This window comes from Thalassophryne amazonica, chromosome 2 (genome assembly GCF_902500255.1).
Source record: "Thalassophryne amazonica chromosome 2, fThaAma1.1, whole genome shotgun sequence".
Lineage (NCBI taxonomy): Eukaryota > Metazoa > Chordata > Actinopteri > Batrachoidiformes > Batrachoididae > Thalassophryne > Thalassophryne amazonica.
This window is the reverse complement of record NC_047104.1, coordinates 28,130,360-28,155,461: the sequence shown is the minus strand read 5'-3', so window position 1 is coordinate 28,155,461 and position 25,102 is coordinate 28,130,360. Positions and strand designations below refer to the sequence as shown.

The 25,102-nt window shown below is 41.5% G+C and overlaps 1 protein-coding gene across 1 annotated transcript in view; it reads left to right on the top strand.

The window, feature by feature from the left end:
* shank2b (SH3 and multiple ankyrin repeat domains 2b) overlaps positions 1-25,102 on the top strand; it is a 618,688-nt gene that overhangs the window by 168,942 nt on the left and 424,644 nt on the right. Inside the window, exon 9 of the mRNA XM_034184578.1 lies at positions 8,963-9,029. Within this exon, the coding sequence (XP_034040469.1) occupies positions 8,963-9,029 (67 nt within the window). The remainder of the gene's footprint in view (positions 1-8,962; positions 9,030-25,102) is intronic.

The following is a 25,102-nucleotide window of genomic DNA, read 5'->3' as shown; positions in this document are numbered from 1 at the left end:
CTGTTAAATTGGCAGAGATCTTCGCTGGCTCACAATTGGACTCAGACAACAAGGAGTGGGGGATGGCTTCACAAAAAGTGCCACTGGTGATAAGATCTTTATGGGCATGAAAATTGAGTCTCCTCTTAGGTTACTGTTTCTGAAAGGGAGGCCACACACGGAGTCAGTGTTGTTCTAATGAGGTGGTGGTCAGTTCAGCATTCGGCCCCACGAATGGCCCTTGAGATGAGCACATCACGGAGATCTGCCTGCCGAACAATGATATAGTCAATGAGGTGCCAGTGCTTGGACCTACAGTGCATCCAGGAGGTTTTATATAGGTTGCAGAACTGGAACTTGGAGCAGAGCGTCAGAAGGTGCTGACCATTGCTGTTAACTTTTCCCACATTGTGGGGCCCGATGGCACTAGTGTTAATTTTGTCACCCATTTTTCAATTTAGTCTTAGTCTTGTGTCAAAGTTCATTCTTAGTCTTACTCACATTTAGTCATTCACATAGCATTTTTGTTTGTCGTGTTTAAGTTGACTAAAAGTCTCAACATTTTAGTCTTGTTTTAGTCAAATGAACTCAAGGTATTTTAGTCAAGTTGTAGTCAAAACATTTTAGTCTTTTTCTATTTATTTAAGATATCATTTTTGTTTCTTCTTTCCAGTTGATTTGTGTTCCACAGCTGAAATATTGATTAAATGTCTGGAATAACAAACATCTTGAATTAACTGAATTGAATTGAATGAATGAATCTTCACTGCAACTTTGCCAAAAGTGTTTTGTTTGTTGATTCAGTGCACATTTACTGATGTTTTATATTTATTAGTAACACCAATAAAATAAAATAAAAACTGGTGTTAAATAATATGACTCTTACAGCTAGACTCTTATAGCTGAGCAGATTCAGAGGGCAATAAATGTAAAATGTGACTTTGGCCCTGATCTCGCCTACAATACTCGTGCCTGGAGCGCTTCTGCATGGCTGTGCTCAGACTGCATCACTAAGACTGTGACACCAGGATAATTCTCCCCGACGGAATGGAAGACAACTCATTTTGGGGAAAAACAGCTTTGGTCGGTTGTAGTATGCTGTCTGTTTTACAACGTTTGGAAAGAGGTGTCATTTGATTTAAAATGGCAATTTGCTTTAATTTAATTAGCTTATAATGCGCCAAATCACAGCAAAAGCTGTCTCAAGGTGCCTTACATAAAACAAGTCAACATAAAATTTAATAAATAATTAAAAATGAATAAAAAATTCAAATACATAAATAAAAACAGAAGTAAAAGAATAAAATAAATTAAAATAAAAAACTATCCATAAGAAAGAGAATAAAAATAGGTTTTGAGTCTTGACTTAAAAATGTTCACAGACTCAGACTGCCTCACGGTTGCTTGAAGACTGTTCCACAGGGTGGGTGCACGATACGAAAAGGCTCTTTGACCTGCTGACTTCTTCTTCACCCTGGGAACACAGAGAAGTCCCGAATCCTGCAACTGCAAAGCCCGGGCCGGCACGTAGAGTTCCACCAGATCACCCAGATAAGATGGCGCCAGTCAATAACAAAACCTTAAAATCTGCTCTCACAGAGACAGGGAGCCAGTGCAAAGATGCCAAAATGGGTGTGATATGTTCAGACCTTCTGCTACTTGTCAGAAGTCTGGCGACAGCGTTCTGAACCAGCTGAAGACCCCTAATGCTGGACTGTGGTAACCCTGAAAATAAAACATTACAATAATCTAGTCTAGAAGAAACAAAAGCATGAATCAGGGTCTCAGCATCAGCCATGGACAGGATTGGGCGGATCCTCGCTACATTTCTCAGATGGAAAAAAGCAGTCCTAGTAACATCCCTGATGTGGAGGTCAAAAGACAACGTGGGATCAAAAATTACCCCAAGGTTCCTCATTTTGTCCATATGATGTATGACACAGGAACCCAGGCTGAATGCCAGCTGGTCAAACTGATGCCGATGTCTCGCTGGACCAAGAACCATCATTTCAGTCTTATCAAAGTTTAAAAGTAGGAAGTTACTAGACATCCAACTTCTCACTGATAGAAGACAGTCCTCCAGGGATTTTATGGGAGTGAGATTTCCCGCAGTTATCGGCATGTACAACTGAGTATCATCAGCATAACAATGAAAGGCAATCCCAAAACTCCGCAGTATACGCCCAAGGGGTGCCACATACAGGGAGAAAGGCAAGGGGCCTAAAACAGATCCCTGTGGAACCCCAAATCTCATGTTAGCAAGGTCAGAGGTAGTGCCATTCAAATCAAATCAAATCAATTTTATTTATATAGCGCCAAATCACAACAAACAGTTGCCCCAAGGCGCTTTATATTGTAAGGCAAGGCCATACAATAATTACGGAAAAACCCCAACGGTCAAAACGACCCCCTGTGAGCAAGCACTTGGCGACAGTGGGAAGGAAAAACTCCCTTTTAACAGAAAGAAACCTCCAGCAGAACCAGGCTCAGGGAGGGGCAGTCTTCTGCTGGGACTGGTTAGGGCTGAGGGAGAGAAGCAGGAAAAATACATGCTGTGGAGGGGAGCAGAGATCAATCACTAATGATTAAATGCAGAGTGGTGCATACAGAGCAAAAAGAGAAAGAAACACTCAGTGCATCATGGGAACCCCCAGCAGTCTAAGTCTATAGCAGCATAACTAAGGGATGGTTCAGGGTCACCTGATCCAGCCCTAACTATAAGCTTTAGCAAGAAGGAAAGTTTTAAGCCTAATCTTAAAAGTAGAGAGGGTGTCTGTCTCCCTGATCTGAATTGGGAGCTGGTTCCACAGGAGAGGAGCCTGAAAGCTGAAGGCTCTGCCTCCCATTCTACTCTTACAAACCCTAGGAACTACAAGTAAGCCTGCAGTCTGAGAGCGAAGCGCTCTATTGGGGTGATATGGTACTATGAGGTCCCTAAGATAAGATGGGACCTGATTATTCAAAACCTTATAAGTAAGAAGAAGAATTTTAAATTCTATTCTAGAATTAACAGGAAGCCAATGAAGAGAGGCCAGTATGGGTGAGATATGCTCTCTCCTTCTAGTCCCCGTCAGTACTCTAGCTGCAGCATTTTGAATTAACTGAAGGCTTTTCAGGGAACTTTTAGGACAACCTGATAATAATGAATTACAATAGTTCAGCCTAGAGGAAATAAATGCATGAATTACTTTTTCAGCATCACTCTGAGACAAGACCTTTCTAATTTTAGAGATATTGCGCAAATGCAAAAAAGCAGTCCTACATATTTGTTTAATATGCGCACTGAATGACATATCCTGATCAAAAATTACTCCAAGATTTCTCACAGTATTACTAGAGGTCAGGGTAATGCCATCCAGAGTAAGGATCTGGTTAGACACCATGTTTCTAAGATTTGTGGGGCCAAGTACAATAACTGCAGTTTTATCTGAGTTTAAAAGCAGGAAATTAGAGGTCATCCATGTCTTTATGTCTGTAAGACAATCCTGCAGTTTAGCTAATTGGTGTGTGTCCTCTGGCTTCATGGATAGATAAAGCTGGGTATCATCTGCGTAACAATGAAAATTTAAGCAATGCTGTCTAATAATACTGCCTAAGGGAAACATGTATAAAGTGAATAAAATTGGTCCTAGCATAGAACCTTGTGGAACTCCATAATTAACCTTAGTCTGTGAAGAAGATTCCCCATTTACATGAACAAATTGTAATCTATTAGATAAATATGATTCAAACCACCGCAGCGCAGTGTCTTTAATACCTATGGCATGCTCTAATCTCTGTAATAAAATGTTATGGTCAACAGTATCAAAAGCAGCACTGAGGTCTAACAGAACAAGCACAGAGATTAATCCACTGTCTGAGGCCATAAGAAGATCATTTGTAACCTTCACTAATGCTGTTTCTGTACTATGATGAATTCTAAAACCTGACTGAAACTCTTCAAATAGACCATTCCTCTGCAGATGATCAGTTAGCTGTTTTACAACTACCCTTTCAAGAATTTTTGAGAGAAAAGGAAGGTTGGAGATTGGCCTATAATTAGCTAAGATAGCTGGGTCAAGTGATGGCTTTTTAAGTAATGGTTTAATTACTGCCATCTTAAAAGCCTGTGGTACATAGCCAACTAATAAAGATAGATTGATCATATTTAAGATCGAAGCATTAAATAATGGTAGGGCTTCCTTGAGCAGCCTGGTAGGAATGGGGTCTAATAGACATGTTGATGGTTTGGAGGAAGTAACTAATGAAAATAACTCAGTCAGAACAATCGGAGAGAAAGAGTCTAACCAAATACTGGCATCACTGAAAGCAGCCAAAGATAACGATATGTCTTTGGGATGGTTATGAGTAATTTTTTCTCTAACAGTTAAAATTTTATTAGCAAAGAAAGTCATGAAGTCATTACTAGTTAAAGTTAACGGAATACTCGGCTCAATAGAGCTCTGAATCTTTGTCAGCCTGGCTACAGTGCTGAAAAGAAACCTGGGGTTGTTCTTATTTTCTTCAATTAGTGATAAGTAGTAAGATGTCCTAGCTTTACAGAGGGCTTTTTTATAGAGCAACAGACTCTTTTTCCAGGCTAAGTGAAGATCTTCTAAATTAGTGAGACGCCATTTCCTCTCCAATTTACGGGTTATCTGCTTTAAGCTGCGAGTTTGTGAGTTATACCACGGAGTCAGGCACTTCTGATTTAAGGCTCTCTTTTTCAGAGGAGCTACAGCATCAAAAGTTGTCTTCAATGAGGATGTAAAACTATTGACGAGATACTCTATCTCACTCACAGAGTTTAGGTAGCTACTCTGCACTCTGTTGGTATATGGCATTAGAGAACATAAAGAAGGAATCATATCCTTAAACCTAGTTATAGCGCTTTCTGAAAGACTTCTAGTGTAATGAAACTTATTCCCCACTGCTGGGTAGTCCATCAGAGTAAATGTAAATGTTATTAAGAAATGATCAGACCGAAGGGAGTTTTCAGGGAATACTGTTAAGTCTTCAATTTCCATACCATAAGTCAGAACAAGATCTAAGATATGATTAAAGTGGTGGGTGGACTCATTTACATTTTGAGCAAAGCCAATTGAGTCTAATAATAGATTAAATGCAGTGTTGAGGCTGTCATTCTCAGCATCTGTGTGGATGTTAAAATCGCCCACTATAATTATCTTATCTGAGCTAAGCACTAAGTCAGACAACAGGTCTGAAAATTCACAGAGAAACTCACAGTAACGACCAGGTGGACGATAGATAATAACAAATAAAACTATTTTTTGGGACTTCCAATTTGGATGGACAAGACTAAGAGTCAAGCTTTCAAATGAATTAAAGCTCTGTCTGGGTTTTGGATTAATTAATAAGCTGGAGTGGAAGATTGCTGCTAATCCTCCGCCTCGGCCCATGCTACGAGCATTCTGACAGTTAGTGTGACTCGGGGGTGTTGACTCATTTAAACTAACATGTTCATCCTGCTGTAACCAGGTTTCTGTAAGGCAGAATAAATCAATATGTTGATCAATTATTATATCATTTACCAACAGGGACTTAGAAGAGAGAGACCTAATGTTTAATAGACCACATTTAACTGTTTTAGTCTGTGGTGCAGTTGAAGGTGCTATATTATTTTTTCTTTTTGAATTTTTATGCTTAAATAGATTTTTACTGGTTATTGGTGGTCTGGGAGCAGGCACCGTCTCTGCGGGGATGGGGTAATGAGGGGATGGCAGGGGGAGAGAAGCTGCAGAGAGGTGTGTAAGACTATAACTCTGCTTCCTGGTCCCAACCCTGGATAGTCACGGTTTGGAGGATTTAAGAAAATTGGCCAGATTTCTAGAAATGAGAGCTGCTCCATCCAAAGTGGGATGATGCCGTCTCTCCTAACAAGAACAGGTTTTGCCCAGAAGCTTTGCCAATTATCTATGACAGCCAGCAATTCAAGGAGAACATGCGGCTAAACATGTAACTCGATTGGGGAGGGGCCCAGAGAAAACTACAGAGTCCGACATTGTTTTTGCAAAGTTACACACCGATTCAATATTAATTTTAGCGACCTCCGATTGGCGTAACCGGGTGTCATTACTGCCAATGTGAATTACAATCTTACCAAATTTACGCTTAGCCTTAGCCAGCAGTTTCAAATTTCCTTCAATGTCGCCTGCTCTGGCCCCCGGAAGACAATTGACTATGGTTGCTGGTGTCGCTAACTTCACATTTCTCAAAACAGAGTCGCCAATAACCAGAGTTTGATCCTCGGCGGGTGTGTCGCCGAGTGGGGAAAAACGGTTAGAAATGTGAACGGGTTGGTGGTGTACACGGGGCTTCTGTTTAGGGCTACGCTTCCTCCTCACAGTCACCCAGTCGGCCTGCTTTCCCAGCTGCTCGTGATCTGCTGGAAGGGAACTAACGGCGGCTAAGCTACCTTGGTCCGCACCGACTACAGGGGCCTGGCTAGCTGTAGAATTTTCCAAGGTGCGGAGCCGAGTCTCCAATTCGCCCAGCCTGGCCTCCAAAGCTACGAAAAAGCTACACTTATTACAAGTACCATTACTGCTAAAGGAGGCCGAGGAATAACTAAACATTTCACACCCAGAGCAGAAAAGTGCGGGAGAGACAGGAGAAGCCGCCATGCTAAATCGGCTAAGAGCTAGTAGCTGCGCTAAGATAGCGGATTCCTAAAAACACACAAAGTGAATAATGTGTAAATAATTTAGAGGTGATTCAGCAGAGGGAGTGCTTTAGTTAAGGCATGTGAAGATTATACTGTGAAACAAATCGTTATCTAGTTATCTAGATCAATCTAACTGCGCAGATTAAACAGCTAACAGATACAGCAAAACACCGCTGTGCTCCGGAACAGGAAGTGATACAATCCCGCAGTGAGAGCCAACCACCAGTAGAGGCCATTATACAAGACACATTGAGAACGATTGACAGATATGACGTCAACCAGGCAAGGGCACATCCAGTAATCCCAAAAAAGTTCTCCAATCTACTGAGCAAAATATGATGATCCACGGTATCAAACGCAGCACTGAGATCTAACAACACCAAAACCGTAGTGGTGTCTGAGTCCATTGCTCGCAGAAGATCATTCACAACTTTAGTGAGCGCTGTCTCTGTGGAGTGATATTTCCTAAAAGCAGACTGCAACGGCTCAAAAAGATCATTCTCAGTGAGGTGGTCTATGAGCTGCCGTGAAACCACCTTTTCTAAAATTTTGGAACAGAATGATAGATTTGATATCAGCCTGTAATTTGTCAATACACTAGGCTCAAGATTAGATTTCTTAAGTAATGGTTTAATCACTGCTGATTTAAAACATTTCGGAACAGATCCAGAGGTTAATGACAGATTAATAATTTCCAGCACAGTCGGCCCAAGAGTGGGCCACAGGTCCTTAAACAATTTTGTTGGTATGGGATCAAATAAACAGGTTGTGCTTTTTGTAGACGCCACGAGTTTCATCAGCACGCCAGATGAGATACTATTAAATTCTGTCAATCTAGGTAACACCTCAATGGTAGCGCCCACCTCCATAGCAGGTTTTAATGGCTGGGCTGAGGCGTGCTGAGATATGCTCAGCCTCATATCTTCTATTTTCATGTCAAAATAATCCAAGAAATCCTGTGCTGAAAAGGGAGAATGACTAACAGGTGGCTGCCCATGAATAAGAAATGCGACCGTGTCAAACAAAAACTTTCAGTTATGTTTGTTTTTACTGATCAAATCCGAGTAATAGGTCCGCTTCGTGGCCACTAGTGCATGCTTATAATCTAAAATAGCATCCCGCCACATAAGGTGGAACACCTCTAATTTGGAATAATGCCATTTCCGTTCCAAACCTCTTTGCTTTGCTTTGAAGTTATTGATTGCGACAGACTGTCCTGGGTCTACCCCGCCTCACGCTCTATGACTGCTGGGATAGGCTCCAGCCCCCTGTGACCCTTGATTGGACTAAGCGGTTGAAGATGAGTGTGTGTGTGTGTGTGTGTGTGTGTGTGTGTGTGTGTGTGTGTGTGTGTGTGTGTGTGTGTGTGTGTGTGTGTGTGTGTGTGTGTGTGTGTGTGTGTGTGTGTTATTGATTGCGGAATGATCCGTCTTTCCACCTTTACTTGGAGAGCCGCAGAGCAAATCCCACAACACACACAGAGCAGATGATATTATCATTGTTATTATTATTTTCATGAGGAACACTAACTTTAGTTTAGGAACCAGACAAGCGGGTGATATTAATGTTCCAGTCTAAAACTATCAGTGGGTGCAGCAAGAGGATACGTAATGTAGCCTACAGTACAGAAGAAGAACTGCTGGCACAAACACATGAAAGCTGGACTGGATGTTGTTTCTTCTTGTGTAGTAGATGAAAATTAGGAGGGAGTTTTTGTTTATTCTTTATTTCTTGCAAAACATTTTTGTCTCGTTTTTATTCGTCAACAATAACGCACATTTACACAATTTTAGTCAGTGTTTTTAGAACATTGGTGCCGTCTTAGTCATAAGAAAAAGGGTTGTTGACAAACATATTTCGTTTCGTTTCATCTGACGAAATTAACACTAGATGGCACCATCCCAGACATCATGACTTGAGCCAACTCTGACGTTGAAGTCACCCATCAGTATGATCTTGTCACTGCGGGAGATGTTACAAAGTATGGAGCATAAGGAGTCATAAAATTCATCCTTGGAGTCATCCACAGAGGTCATCGTGGATGCATAGGCACTCGCAAGGGTGACATAGTGACCTTTAACTAAAGGGAGTTGAAGAGTCATAAGACACCTTCTGAGATCATTGGTTGAAACAAAATTTGTGTATTGATGTGTATAGACTGGATGCATTTGAGTCCACAGTCTTCAGGATTCCATACATTTCCCCCTTTTACTTTTGTTTTCCCTCTATCTCTCTCTCACTCTGTGTACGTGTGTGTGCATGTGCGTGTGTGTGTGTGTGTGGGGGGGGGGGGGGGTGTCTGTCTGTCTATCTGTCCAGGTTGCCATTATTGCTGGGAACTTTGAGCTTGCTGAACTCATCAAGAACCACAAAGACACAGACATTGGTGAGTAGCAATGCTTCCATTTTTCTCCTCTCAGTCGGTTCATCCATCCAGCTATCCCACACATGTTCCTCCACAGCATCAGGCTGTGTTCCTGAAACATACATTTCAAATCTAACACAGATCGATCCTTCCGCTAAAATTAAAGACAGCATTATCAAGAGGAAAAGTTTATATTTAGACCAGGACAACTTTGTGCTCATTACGTTTCAACACCTCAGTCAATAAAAGCTGGTTTCCAGAAATGATATTATTCTTCTGTATGGAAACATTTTTGATCAGTATAAGTTCTCTTTTTGAAACTTTTAAAATGTTAATTACATCTTTGTGTTCTTCTCACCTTTGACAGATGTATCATATGAGAAAAAAACTGCCATTTTCCACAAACCTTAAAAAATAAATATATCGTACCATAATGATCACAGCATATGTTAGTAAGTCCCTTCGGCTGCTCTCTTGTTTTCACTTGGGGTCACCACAGCAAATCCGAGGTGGATCGACATGTTAATTTGGCATAAGTTTTACGCCGGATGCCCTTTCTGACCCAATTCCAGATTACATGGAAAATGGGCAGGGGTGGGGTTTGAACTAGGAACTTTTGGCACTGAAACCAAGTTCACTAACCACTTGGCCACCACCCCTTGTGATCACAGCATATAGATTAATTGACACAAATTGGTATCTAGATCAAGATACTGTATATACGAGGTCTATTAGAAAAGAAACCGACCTTTTTATTTTTTCAAAAACTATATGGATTTGAATCACGTGTGATTGCGTCAGACAAGCTTGAACCCTTGTGCGCATGCGTGAGTTTTTTCATGCCTGTCGGTTGCGTCATTCGTCTGTGGGCAGGCTTTGAGTGAGCACTGGTCCACCCCCCTCGTCGGAATTCCTTTGTCTGACTTCTTCCTGAGAGACTGGCGCTTTGCTTGATCAAAATTTTTTCTGAAACTGTAAGGCACATCCAAGTGGACACCATTCGAGAAATTCAGACGGTTTTCGGTGAAAAATTTAACGGCTGATGAGAGATTATGGAGTGTTACTGTCGCTTTAAGGACTGCCCACGGAGCCGGACAGTGCGCCGCGCCCCGAGCCGCCGTCGTCAGCCTGTTTTGAGCTGAAGACTTCAAAATTTAAGCCTCTGTTGACCCAGGACGTCGTGAGAGAACAGAGAAGTTTCAGAAGAGCTCGGGATCAGCAGTTTATCCGGACATTCCACTGTTAAAGGAGATTTTGTAATGAAAGACGTGCGGACGGATTCGCGCGTCGCCACCCAGCCACTCATCGCACGGCGCCACAGCAAAACACCTCCGTTGGAAGCATTACAGGACAAGTTTGAACATGCCCAGCTGTTAAACAATTTCTCGGATACTCACTCGACTGAAAGCCATCGAAAACCGCCTGAATCTTACGAATGGTTATCAACACAGAGGTGTTTTTCTGTGGTGCCGCGCCATGAGCGGCTGGGTGGCGACGCGCAATCCGTCTGCACGTCTTTCATTACAAAATCTCCTTTAACAGTGGAATGTCCTGATAAACTGCTGATCCCGAGCTCTTCTGAAACTTCTCTGTTCTCTCACAACGTCCTGGGTCAACAGAGGCTTAAATTTGGAAGTTTTCAGCTCCAAACAGGCTGACGACGGTGGCTCAGGGTGCGGCGCGACAACCGGCTCCGTGGGCAGTCCTTAAAGCGACAGTAACACTCCATAATCTCTCATCGGCCGTTAAAATTTTCACAGAAAACCATCTGAATTTCTCGAATGGTGTCCACTTGGATGTGCCTTACAGTTTCAGAAAAAATTTTGATCAAGCAAAGCGCCAGTCTCTCAGGAAGAAGTCAGACAAAGGAATTCCAATGAGGGGGGTGGACCAGTGCTCACTCAAAGCCTGCCCACAGGCGAATGACGCAACCGACAGGCGTGAAAAAACTCACGCATGTGCACGAGGGTTCAAGCTTGTCTGACGTAATCGCACGTCATTCAAATCCATATAGTTTTTTAAAAAATAAAAAGGTTGGTTTCTTTTCTAATAGACCTTGTGTGTATATATATATATATATATATATATATATATATATATGTGTGTGTGTGTGTGTGTGTGTGTGTGTGTGTAGCGAGAGAGAGAGAGATACAGTGCATCTAGAAAGTATTCATAGCACTCAAAATTGAGTTCAGTTGCATCCTGTTTCCACTGATCATACTTGAGATGTTTCTACAGCTTATTTGGAGTCCACTTGGGGTAAATTCAGTTGATTGGACATGATGTGGAAAGGCACATACTTGTCAACATATAAGGTTCCATATTTGACAGTGCATGTCAGAACAAAAATCAAGCATCAAGTCAAAGGAATAGTCTGTAGACCTCAGAGACAGGATAGTCTCGAGGAACAAATCGGGGGAAGTGTACAGAAACATTTCTGCTGCTTTGAAGGTCCCAGTGAGCACAGTGGCCTCCATCATCCATAAATGGAAGAAGTTCAGATCCATCTTTACTCGTCCTAGAGCTGATCGCCCGTCTAAACTGAGCGATCAGGGAAGAAGGACCTTAGTCATGGATGTGCCGAAGAATCCGATGATCATTGTCAGAGTTCCAGCATTTCTCTGTAGAGAAAGGAGAACCTTCCAGAAGCACAACCATCTCTGCAGCAATCCACCAATCAGACCTGTATGGTAGAGTGGTCAGGCAGAAGCCACTCCTAAGTAAAAGCCACAGATTGAACTCTGTAGTGTGAATGTCAGGCATCATGTTTGAAGGAAACCAAGCACTGTCCCTACAGTGAAGTATGGTGGTGGCAGCATCATGCTGTGGGGATGTTCTTCAGTGGCAGGAACTGGGAGATAAGTCAGGATTGAGGGAAAGATGAATGCAGCAATGCACACAGACATCCTGGATGAAAACCTACTCCAGAACGCTCTTGATCTCAGACTGGGACAACTGATCATCTTTCAGCAGGATAATGAGCAATAAGCATTCAACCAAGATATCAACGGAGTGGCTTCAGGACAACTCTGTGAATGTCCTTGAGTGGCCCAGCCAGAGACCAGACTTCAGTCTGAAAATGGCTGTGCATCAATGCTCCCCATCAAGCCTAATGGAGCTTGAGAAAAATAGGTGTGTCAAGCTTGTGGCATCATATTCAAGAAGACTTGAGGCTGTAATTGTTGCCAGAGGTGCATCAACAAAGTATATACATGTGATTTATTTTTTTATTTTTTTATTTTTTAATAAATAAAATCATGTCATTATGGGGTGTTGTGAGTAGAATCTTGAGGGGAAAAAAATGAATTTATTCGTTTTTTGGGATTTGGCTGTAAAATAACAAAATATGGAAAAATTGAAGCTCTGTGAATACTTTCTGTATGTACTGTGTCTAATTTAAAAATGTAAAAATGTAATTCTGCAATTGTTGCCCTCCGTAATGGATGCCACACATCACACCACAACATTTTGCAGAAGGGCTCAATGGAAAGTAACTGCAGTGTGAGATTACCCCAAAATTCTCATTGCTGTCAACATCTGCTGTCCCCCTACCCGCCCTTCAACCCACCACGATTCCAGCCTTAATCCTCAAACTCATCTGCAGCTGCAAATGTTAGACAAGATTAGACAGTGCTCAGGTGGCCAGATGACCATATACCACTCCTGTTCCAACACATTGTGTGTCTCTCTCTTTTGCTCTTTCTCTCTCTTTCTTCCTCCCTTCTTTTTATCCCACACTGGCTGGTAGGTCAGGACGGAAGTACACAATCACACTCTATTTGTCTGTTGAAGAGAACAACCTGAGGAAAGCTGCAGAACAATGCTTCCATAGCTATAGATAGATATCGTTTGTAGTATGTTTGTTAAAGATTGTTGAATATTAAACATGTAGGACAGCGGTGGAGATCATGTAGGAATCAAGACACAGAGCTGACAACAGCCATAATTAGGCAAGAGTAGATGGTGTTCAGATGAGTAAGGTATACGTCCGTGCCTGTGAGACTTCATGATAAAGGGGAAAATACATGCTGTAACATGTACTTAAGCAGGAGTTTCCGTCTGACCGTTGCGATCTGGTATCTGTGGGTGTTTTAGGTTATGATGACATTTGTTGCTGATTCTGCACAGTTCTGTTGTATTCATTGACAGGACTAGACCAAGACAAAGCTTAAGTACCACCAGTTGGAGATCCATCTGTCCATCACTGAGGACAGTCCTGTCACTCTCTTCACCAGCATTTATATCTGCTTCTCCAGTGTTCTAGTGCAGCATTTCCTATTCCTGGTTCTTGGGACCCAAAATGCTGCATATTTTCTATTTATGCCTGATAGAGGAAGATCACATCAGTGATTGTGTAGTAGCTTGGGTCCCGTAGTCCAGGTTTGGGAACTGCAGCGCACTAATGGGTCTTATTTGGAGGTAGTCGACACAGCCCAGTCTCACTTTTTTTTTCGTGCGCAAAAATTGACTCATTTTGTGACGGTTTTTTTTTTTAAACTCACTATTACTAACCCTAGTCCTTCCTCCAACCATGAGGCGCTTTTCGTCACAATATCACAAACCAATAGGTTAATGTATATTTCGTGCTGCTGAATCATGACATGTCGTGAGACCAGGTTGGTTGACACATGCATCTTCTTAATGCTTTTTCTTTCAAAAACAGGTTCTGATTGTTTATTTGGATCAAGTTCAGCACACCCATGACATCAATTTCTCCCATTTCAGATTTTCCAGATTTTAGGAAAAAGTAAAAATAAAATAAAAATCATTCACAATGAACAAATTTTGTGCAGTCTTCATGAATATTGGCACAGTTGATCTTCAGAACAAACCTCACAATTCTATCTGTACAACTTTTGATTTTTTTTTTTTCATACATCACACACAGTTGAAATTTGTGGCGAAGTCACCAAACAGGAAGTGGGGTCATATCTCATCAGTGCTTCAAGGTGTCAAAACTGAACTTGGTTCATGGGCTCAGGGCCACATTGTCATGAAACTGGGGATAGGGACAAGACCACCGAGTCAGGACCAAGACCTTAAAGAGTCGATTGTGAATTAAGACTTACACTGAGATTTTGGACTGGTCAAGACAGAGTCAAAACAGAGTCTTTGGAGGAGGGGAGAGAGACTGGAGTCCGAGACCTAAAAAAAAAAACCACAAGTCTGAACTTATAGAACTCACATTCTGTGCAAAGCTTGTTTTTGAAATTTGTGCTTTTTGTTTTTGTGATTGTTAAAATCAAATTTAATGCCACTGCATTGTTTACTTATTCTTGGTAGGACCAGTGGATTCAAGAGAGCATTGCACTATGGGATTGCCTATTAAATATACTGCCAGTCAAGTCAAGTTTGCGAGCATGTGCTGGTGCTGCACGTTGACACATCCATACCACCATGGAACCATCTTGCAACCTGGATGGCAACCACTCAGACAGAAAACTGTTCCATCCCCACATCTCACAAACAGCCATCTATCTGATGCAATCAGGTGAAACATGGGCATCCTCTTGGCCTTCTTCAGCTCCTGCAGTACTCAGCATTCAGACACCTGCAGGCTGGATCATGCACAGAGAAACAGGCCACATTGCCAAAATGTTAAAAGCAGCCTCATAATGCAAGTGATCCTCCTCATCTTAGTCTGTGTTAGTAACCGCTCGTTTAACACAAAGTCGTTCCAGCTGAAACTAAGAATGACCTGGTACCAAATACATCCAGTCATCACCTTAGGTCCCTTGTTAACATCCACATCTCAGTCAAGATGCTGCAAATTAATTTATTAATTTTGTTGTATTTTTTAAATATCATGTATGCTTATTCCAGTCCAAAACCAAGTTAAGATTGAGTAGAACTGCTTTCAGTTCTGAGACAAGACCGAGTAAGTGAAAAGTTGCTCTTGAGACTGGTAGTATAACATCAGACAAAGCAAAAAAAAAAAAAAAAAAAAAGTTTTTTGACCTCTAAGGGGTGCTGTTTGGTCCCCTCATTACTGCTTTCACTTAACATCCATATATGTTATTTCTTCATTAACCCTCTGGAGTCATGGGTATTGGGTGTTTTTGACTACTTTTGGTTTTACCTTCATAATTTACCTTTGAAAAAACTGTTTATTTGCCTTGTTTGGTGTCATTTTTTTTCAACACAACCTCACCTGTGTGACTTCAGTTTTTCTTTCATTCTGACATATTTTATTAACACAGTGAACCTAAATTCACCCCCCACGGCTACAGAAGAGGAAGGAGGAAAGACGTTACAGTTGGCAGTTGGTACAACTTCTTGCAGGTGCTGCTCAAAGCTGGTGGGGGATGCTCAGCCACAAGCCTTTTTATCCCTTTTTTCCCCTTTCCCCTTTTTCTTTGTTTATATTATTTTATTGATTTAGTCTTTAGTGTTGTTGATTTTGTTTTGTGCACATCTTGCCTTCTTGACTGGTCATCATGGGTTTGCTGCAGAGGTGACCCACATCCATTTACCCTGTTCTCCACTGAACCCTGTATTGAGTTCCTTGAGCCCACACCCAACTCTCCATCTCACAGACACCGGCAAAGTCCCACATGCACACCCCCACGTGCGCACAAATACATAACCAGTCTTTTTGGCCTGAGACAGCTTGTGCTGTGTTCAGTCTCTTGTGGCTAAATACAGCTTTATTGCATTTGAATGTTGATCATTGTTGACAGTGATGACTTGTTCATGCATGTGTGTTTGTGCATGCATGTGAGTTTGTGTGTGTGTGTGTGTGTGTGTGTGTGTGTGTGTGTGTGTGTGTGTGTGTGTGTGTGTGTGTGTGTGTGTGTGTGTGTGTGTGTGTGTGTGTGTGTTGTAATCTAAAGAGCATTATCTCTGATTTTTAAAGGCTCTCTTGCTTTCTCTGTCTAGATGATGTAACCGCTTAGTCCCACAAATCTGTTATTTCACTGCGACCTTATTTTTATTTATCAGCACATGGAAACAACACATGACATTTTCAAAGTAAATTACTAGCAAGGCAAAGTCAGCACATCTGTCCAATCACACCAGACCCACCGGGCCTCCAAAGTCACCAGGATCACAGTGCGTCAGTTAGGTTATAGTTGGGGTATTTTTGTGGAAAAAGCTCCAATCAGGAAAATAAATTATTGGCCTTATCTAAACTCTCGGGTCCTACATGCTGGACGCTCTCTGAACAGGCATGTGATACTCCTCATTGAAGTCACCTTAAATAAATGGTCACTTGACACAAAGTCATGCTAGGGGTACCCAATGATGCTGTGGTGAGACCCCGTGCTAAAGACATCAGGTTGTTGCCTTAAGTCACTGGTTTGCATCTCATAACCATAAAAGTAAGCCAGGAAGCACCAAGACCTGATAGACTTGGATCTTTGTTTTCCTGCAAAGATATCTGCATCGCCAAACACTTCTGCCCTTTGACCTCATGACTCCATAAGCTCTTCCTAGGCATCTCCCAATCTGAAAAATTATAAAAGCTTTCGACACAGGTGTTGGGAAGGTGTCGTAGCACGGACCCACAACAGGGGGCGCAAATGAACGGACAATGAATAAGCCAAAAAGTAACAATTTAATGTTGTGACAACACACAACTAAATACACAAAATTTGTAAAGTCAATTAACACCAGGTGACGTGTGGGCAGGCTCGAAGATAGAAGACCCCCAACGAGAGAGAAGCCGCGTCCCACACGGCTTCCACCACCAACGGTCTGAAGAACACCGGAGCCGCCAAGTCCCGAGTCCCCAGGTGGCCTCTGTCTTCGGCTGTCGACCCTGGTACTGCTGGCAGAAAACAAAGACAAGATGAATGAGTGTGAGTCCGCACACTCAGTAATCCACAGTCTGCACTCAGTTAGGAGGGAGCTCCTCCACCTCCAATCACACACTCGTGCAGCTCCTGTTTAAACCACTTATCTGGTTTGGGGTGTGAGGCGAAGCCGTCGCTGTCACACCAAACGCCAGTCCCACAGATAAGGACGAACACCACAGGATAACGGCTGCAAAAGAAGTTCAGATTATCACTCAACGATATGAGTCAGCAGAGAAAATTACCTCTTCGGTAGTCGATTTCTCGGCGAGGAGGTGGAGTTGCAGTCCGGCCTTTATGGTGATGATGATGATGATGAACGAGTGACAGCTGGTGCTGAGGATGAGTGACAGCTGTCACTTCATCTGGGTCTGGCGCCCTCTCATGCTTGGAGCCCGCACTCCAAGCAGGGCGCCCTCTGGTGGTGGTGGGCCAGCAGTACCTCCTCTTCAGCGGCCCACATAACAACAGGGAGCCAAAGTGAAGAGTGTGATGGTGTCTGATCTGTTGCAGAGTCAACAAGGCTGAGAGATTCAGCCACCAGATGTGCTACACTGTTATAGAGTTACAGTCATAAAGGTTAAATATAAACCTCCGTGAAACAGACACTTTCAGTTTTTAGTATCAAAACTTGTGTGGGTTGATTACTGAAATCCAAAATTGAGTTCCAGCTTTCAGTCAACAGAAGGTGAAAGAAGTTATCCAGCTCTTCACATTATCCAGCATTTGAGACAGACAAGTGAGAGTGACTTCTCCAGTATTAGTGCATGATAAGAGCAAGCTAAATGGGCAATGGAGAGCTGGGAGAGCACTTCACAATAAGCTAATTATGTCCTCTGCTTACTTTGAAATTCTTCTCAGAGATAGACAAGAGATAACTAATGTAGTGCTTAATTATACAAATAATAAATGTTTATGAGTTCAGTGGTAAGAATATATCATGAGGTGAAAGGTGGAACGTACCATTCAATGAGGCAAACCCGAGTTGAATGGTTTGTTCCAGCTGTCACTGAATTAAATATTCATTCCATTGAAAAAATGTAAAAACATTCATTATTTGTTTTACAGTAGTGTTTAGAATAATAGTAGTGCTATGTGACTAAAAAGATTAATCCAGGTTTTGAGTATATTTCTTATTGTTACATGGGAAACAAGGTACCAGTAGATTCAATAGATTCTCACAAATCCAACAAGACCAAGCATTCATGATATGCACAGTCTTAAGGCTATGAAATTGGGTTAATAGTAAAAAAAAGTAGAAAAGAGGTGTTCACAATAATAGTAGTGTGGCATTCAGTCAGTTCTGAACACTACTGTATGTAACGGCTAAAATAGAGCCTTGTCATTTCACATTTTATTAATTTATAAACAACAGAAAAGCGACTTACATTTTGGTGTTCCACTGCTGCTAAAGTCCAGCACGAACTTTAAATAAGAGTTTGGCAGTCCAGCCAAAAATCATGTCAGCTTTTCAGCTTTTCATCTGAACAGTTCTTCATGCATCCAGATGGCTTACAGTGGAGTGGATTTTGTGTGTGTGTGTGTGTGTGTGTGTGTGTGTGTGTGTGTGTGTGTGTGTGTGTGTGTGTGTGTGTGTGTGTGTGTGTGTGTGTGTGTGTGTGTGTGTGTGTGTGTTTTACAAGAACTCACACTGTCAGTTAGCTCATTCAAATCGTAGTCCCGCTTGTGTCATTGTGAGCGCTCACACAACCGGGACAGCGCTTGTGCGCGTGTACTAACAAAAAAAAAGACTGTGTACTTCCTCGGGGCAGCGAAAAAAAATCACGTCAGAAATTAGTCCAGCTGTTCATTCTAATGTTCTACTAACAGCCTCCAGACGGCTTACAGCGCAGTGGATTTGTCTTGTGTGTGTGTGTATGCGCGCACGTGTGCATTGTGTGTGTGTGTGTGTGTGTGTGTGTGCACGCGCGAGTGTGTGCACGTGCACGTGTGTGTAGGTGTGTGTGCGTAGGTGTGTGTGTGTAGGTGTGCGCGCGCGTGTGTGTGTGTGTGTGTGTGTGTGTGTGTGTGTGTGTGTGTACAGAGTGCAATGGTACCAAACGTATGGAACCAAATTTGCACTCTAAATGGAACCAAATTGCACTCTAAATGCAATGCAGCACGAATGGGATGAATAATCCATGTCATGTGACATACAAAGCACCAATCAAATGACAAGGATCCACTCAGTTGTTATATAAACCCAGTTAGCTAATGGGAGTGGAGAATTCAGCAGGGCCATAGTGTCTACACACACCCTGGTTCAAAGATGAAGATGCTGTGCAGTGGGAAGTATGACAGAGATGAACAGGCTTCTCAAAGGGCAATTAAAGACAATTATGGAGCGTATATACCATTAGCATGCATGTTAATCGCATATAAGCTAACAAGTTAATATCATTACCTTTAAAAGCTTTAAAAAGCTTTTACAAATATCATATTAGCTAAAATAGTGTAGTATAGTAGTAGGGCAGTATGACACCAGGCAGACCTGCTGCTGAGCATCTCAGTCAACCATTGCAGAAAACAACATCAGAAATCTACCATCAAAAAGGGCCATCTTTTGGAAGTCTACAATTACAAAAGGGCATCTTTTTTTGAAGTCTCCCATTACAAAGGGGTATCTTTCAGAAGCCTACCACCACAAAGGGGCATCTTTCGGAAGTCTACCATCACAAAGGGGCATCTTTTGGAAGTCTACCACCACAAAGGGGCATCTTTGGAAGTCTACCACCACAAAGGAGCATCTTTCGGAAGTCTAAAATCACAAAGGGGCATCTTTTGGAAGTCTACCACCACAAAGGGGCATCTTTAGAAGTCTACCATCACAAAGGGGCATCTTTTGGAAGTCTACCATCACAAAGGGGCATCTTTCAGAAGTCTGCCATCACAAAGGGGCATCTTTTGGAAGTCTACCATCACAAAGGGGCATCTTTCAGAAGTCTGTCATCACAAAGGGGCATCTTTCGGAAGTATACCATCACAAAGGAGCATCTTTCGGAAGTATACCATCACAAAGGGGCATCTTTCGGAAGTCTGCCATCACAAAGGGGCATCTTTCGGAAGTCTGTCATCACACAGGGGCATCTTTTGGAAGTCTACCATTGAAAATGTCATCTTTTGGAAGACTACCATTACAAAGGGGTAAAATGTCTTCTGTCTCCTCTTTGGTCTGCTGACTAAAAGAGTGCTGCCTTCACATAACCTCCTTGGAGGAGGTAACACTGATTAAATGTGGCTCATTTTATTGTGTCAAGATTTCAAATAAAACCAAATAATAGCAATTCAGATTAATGACATAATTTATTGTTACTTTGGAACACCATCCATCATAATTATAAAAAATTAAATAAAAATTATAACTAAATTAAATAAATAACATCTAGCACACTAATTTCTCTGTATACTCTGCTTATTGTGTCTACTAATCCATAATACATTTGAAGAATTCCTGCAGACAAACACAAGACTGAGCCACAGTCACACAAACAGTACAAATAATGCAACACAATATGTTATTGTCAAAATGTATAGCTGCATTTTTAGAGTAAAGCAAGATGATTTAGTCTCCTTAGAATGGAATCTCATTCTAAAATGAGACATGAAAGGGACAAATGCAGACTGGAAGTGAGAGTGGAGGTCCTATAGGAATGTCTGCTGCATACAGCCTGTAAAAGAATGATTGACAGATGAGCGTATTAGACCGCCCGCTGCTGAAGTGTGATAATCCCACGCACAGCACATACTAATACACACTTAAACACATACACGATGACGGTTCATTTTATGAATTATTAGGCAGGGTTTACAATTTAAATTTAACATGTTTAATTACATTCTGACTGTAGAATGTCACTTTTACCTGATGTGAATAATTCAGTTTTGTTTACAATTCAGTGTTGATTCTACATATCTTATTTAAATCACTATATTTAAAATTCTACTTTAAGGTAACTTCATTGCAGTTCTGACTATGTAGTTCTGAATGGCAGGTTGTGTGTTTTACCTGTATATATTTATATGGGCTCCTTCTACAACCTGCCATCTTTTTTCTTCTCCTATTCTTATTCTTATTATCATTAGTGCTGTCAGGTGATTAAATAAATTCTAATTAATTGCATTAATTAACCTAAATGAATTGCATTTCAAGGATTCAAGGATTCAAAAGGAGTTTATTGTCATATGCACATAGGAACATGTTCCCTGCACAATGAAATGTGTTTACTGCATTTTACCCATCCTAATTGCCAGTTAGGAGCAGAGGTCACCTTTTTGGTGCCCGGGGACCAGCTCCAGATGTACAACCCTGCCCTAGGTCACGAGCAGGGCTGAGCAAACCTTGACCGGCCGCATGACAAACAAACAACAACACACACATAACACACACAACACACATAAGCCGGCCCGGTACATGAACACAGATAAAAGCACACACAAGGGAAGAATTGGGAAAAGAAAAACCTCCATTGCTGCTGTGTTGAACTCACGCAGCAGCACTGGAGAAAAAACCCCATAGCACAGGAAAACAGTAAACAAAACACAACAGACGACAGCCGAGACTTGAATGTGTCCAGTGTTCAGACAGACAGCCCGGAAGGCCGCTCTTGGCGCCATCGACAGGCCTTATCTGTCCATCCTGGGGGGGAATTTAATCACAATTATACTTTTTTTGCGAATATCAGACTTCAAATCACAAAACATACAGGCTCTTAGAATCACAAAAGCAGTTTAGACAAAATTCACTCTTAAAAACAATTACAGAAATATTTACATGAGTAATATTTATAGGTATAAAAATAAACTGTGCCGTCTATGAACTTTGAAAAAAATGGGGCATGATGAACACACAGGGGCATTATTTATTGCTGCGCTACAAAATGTATTTGGAAAAATCTTTACCACTTTAATTAAGGTCATGGTGTGTGTTACGGTGATCATGTGTGTGATGTAGCTATTTTTACTTTGCATATCAGGGTTTTGTGTGTGATTTTGGAAGACAGCTGTAATCCTGGGCTAAAGACCTGTTTCCATTTGTCTTTGTTACCCATGAAGCATCATGTGATACCATTTTGTTGAGCAAGCAGAAGACCAGTAAAGCTGGAGTTGGAATATTGTAAATGTATTTTAAACAAACAGTGTAAATGCCTCAGTTTCAGTGCCCCACACACGCTATCGGGATTCTTTGGATGAAGCTACATTTGCTTGCTACAATGAGAAGCTGAAAGAAATAGATGGCATTGACCCTTAAGAGGGACAAACTGAAGACATTAAATTATTTGTGCAAATGTTTCTGATGATCACAAAATGCTAATCAGTAACTGGAAGGTCAAATGGCCAAAGTTCACTGTTTTTAGAGCTCGCAATCATTATATTATTTAGTTGTAATATTATTGTTACTTTACTCTTTTCAAAATTATTATTTGGGTTTTTGGAAGACAGTTATATATGTCACTGTTACATATGTCACAGAGGTGTTAAACAGGCTGTGACATAAATTAATCTTAAATCAGGTGAATATCTGTGAAAACACTCATAGAATTGTGGTACTTTGGAGATATTGAATATTAAAAATCAAACACATGAAAATGTAAAAGGTGATTTGACAAAATATGGCCGCTTTAATAATTATCTTATTAGCTGCAAGACATTTCATTTTAAAATCTGCCCATTGAACATTAAAATCTCAATGAAAAACATTATGAATGAAGCATTTTTAAAGCATTTTAAAATAATAATAATAACTAGGACTGCAAGCAGTCATATATGGGCCCTCGTTCCACGCAACCGCCTACCCAGGCCAGTGGGTGCCCTTCTGACAACATGTGGGCATGTGCATGCAGGGGTAACCACCCATCACACAATTAAAAATTAAAAAGTTAAAATTTAAACAAATCACACAATGCATCAAGGAGTTATGACATGTTGATTGTTCATCCACTAGGGGGCGCTCAGTGTACAAACAGAGGGGCTGGGTGTGTTCAGGGCCAACTGTCATCATACATGTGAAGTTTCAAGTCAATCAGGCAAAGCATGAAGGAGTTATCATGACTTGATGTTCTATGGCAAAGGGTCAAAATGGTGGCACCATAGCGGCCACACCCTTCAACATAGAGAAAAGCTTTCGATAACTTTTGGTCAGTATCATCTTTGGATGCTGTCAAAGAAATTTGAAATGCATTGGACAAAATCCCTGGGAGGAGTTCGTTCAAATACAACATGTGGAAATCACGCCAAAATGAGAAGAAAATTCAAAATGGCTGACTTCCTGTTTGGAGTAGACTCATGGTGCAAGAGACTTTGTTGTACGTCTATGAAAGTCACACATGTGTACCAATTTTCAACTCCCTACTCCAAAAAAACCCCTATGTGGAGGGGTTTTTGAAAGTTTCAAGGGGGCGCTATTGAGGCATTTTGCCCCGCCCATGGGCGACGCCCCTATGAATTGTAACAGGTTGTCATGCTCAACCTGTGTATTAATTTTCATGATGATGTCACAAAATTAAAGCCATCAAAATGAAGAACGTAATTTCATGGCAAATGGGCAATATTCGGCATGCCGCCACACGGACGCCGTTGCTCGTAACTTCACGGCATTCATCGCCTACGTTCACCAATTTGTTCTGCATGTTTTAGAAGTGGAATGAAGTTGATTGGGTTAAGTATGTGACATCAGGACCTCTTAAAGTAAAAATAGGACATTTCCCGCCACCACCGGGGGGCGCTATGGCGCAGGTGGGAACTTAAGATATGTAGACATTCAGGGCGGAGCCCTCATCATGTCCAGCAAGTTTGAAGGATCTACGATGAAGTATGTGGGTGTGACAGCCATTCGAAGTGAAATGGCGTGCTCCGAAAAGCTCGCCAAAGTTTGACGACCCCTAGCAGCCACGCCTTTTGACTTAATTAGAATCTTTTGATAACTTTTGATCACCATTGTGTTGTGATGATTTTGACCAAATTTGAAGACGATCGGATAAAATCCTTACGACAAGTTCGTTCAAATGTAAGTAGTGGAAATGGCCAAAAATGGCAAAAATTTGCTCAAAATCGAAACTTAAAATCAAAATGGCCGACTTCCTGTCACTATTTCATCATGACAGTAAGAGACTTTTTCGTGCGTCCTGGCATGGTAAATATGTGTACTGAATTTCGTGAGGCTACGACGAAAAAAGCCCAATATGGAGGGGTTTTTGAAAATTTCTAGGGGGCGCTATTTCGCAATTTTTCTGCGACCATGTGCGACGCCCCCAAAATATCGAATTTCGGATCCGGCCGGACGACTTTGGAAAGTTTGGTGAGTTTTTGAGTATGGGAAGAGGCCGAAATTTCGATTTCAAGACTGAGAATAATAATAATAATAAAAATAATAATAATAATAATAATAATAATAATAAACAGCGCAATTACAATAGGGTCCTCGTAGGACGTTGCCTACTCGGGCCCTAATAATAATAATAATAATATAGCCTTTATTGTCATTGTAGATAGACATACATACAATGAAATGTGTCCTCTGCATTTAACCTGTACTAATTACAGTTAGACACAATCCGACCACTAGGAGCAGTGGGCAGCCACAGTCCGGCACCCGGGGATAAAGTCCAGATGTAGAGATGCTGCCTTGGCCAGGGGCAGAGAAAGGAGCAGAGCCTAAATAAGCATGTTTTTGATTGTTGGAAGAAAACGGAGTGCCGGGAGAAAACCACACAGACACAGGGAGATCAACTACTACTACTACTAAAAACTACACACAGAAAGGATGGAAAGCGATCCCACAACCTTCTTGCTGTGAGGCATCAGTGCTAACCACTAACCCACCGTACCGTACCGCTAAGCCTGTTGGAGCTGCTTGTGGCTGTTTAATTAACGATGGTTAAAGTCTAATCAACCTTTTGTGCATGAAACGTTCATGCAAAAAAAAAAGAAACACACACATTTCAGATATAACAGTAAGAGTTATTAAAGGAAGTTACTTTGGCATGAACACAGATGTGTTGCTGAGCAGCAGGAAGCAACACGAAGCTCCTTTATTCCCCATGTCAGAGAGCAACACCAAGCTAATCCGTGTGCCGTGAAAGTACACGGAAAAAATTTAGGCACAGAGGGCAACCCAGTTCCTGCTCCCCAAAACACTCTTTATTTACAGATTTAAAAAAAAAAACTAACATGTTATAGGTGCTGTAATTAATTGCTCTAAATTAACATGTTATTTTGACAACCATTACTATGTATGTTGTGGACATGAACGAGTGGAGCGCTTCAGCATCTCACCATGTCATGAAGGTCCTTCAGACTTTT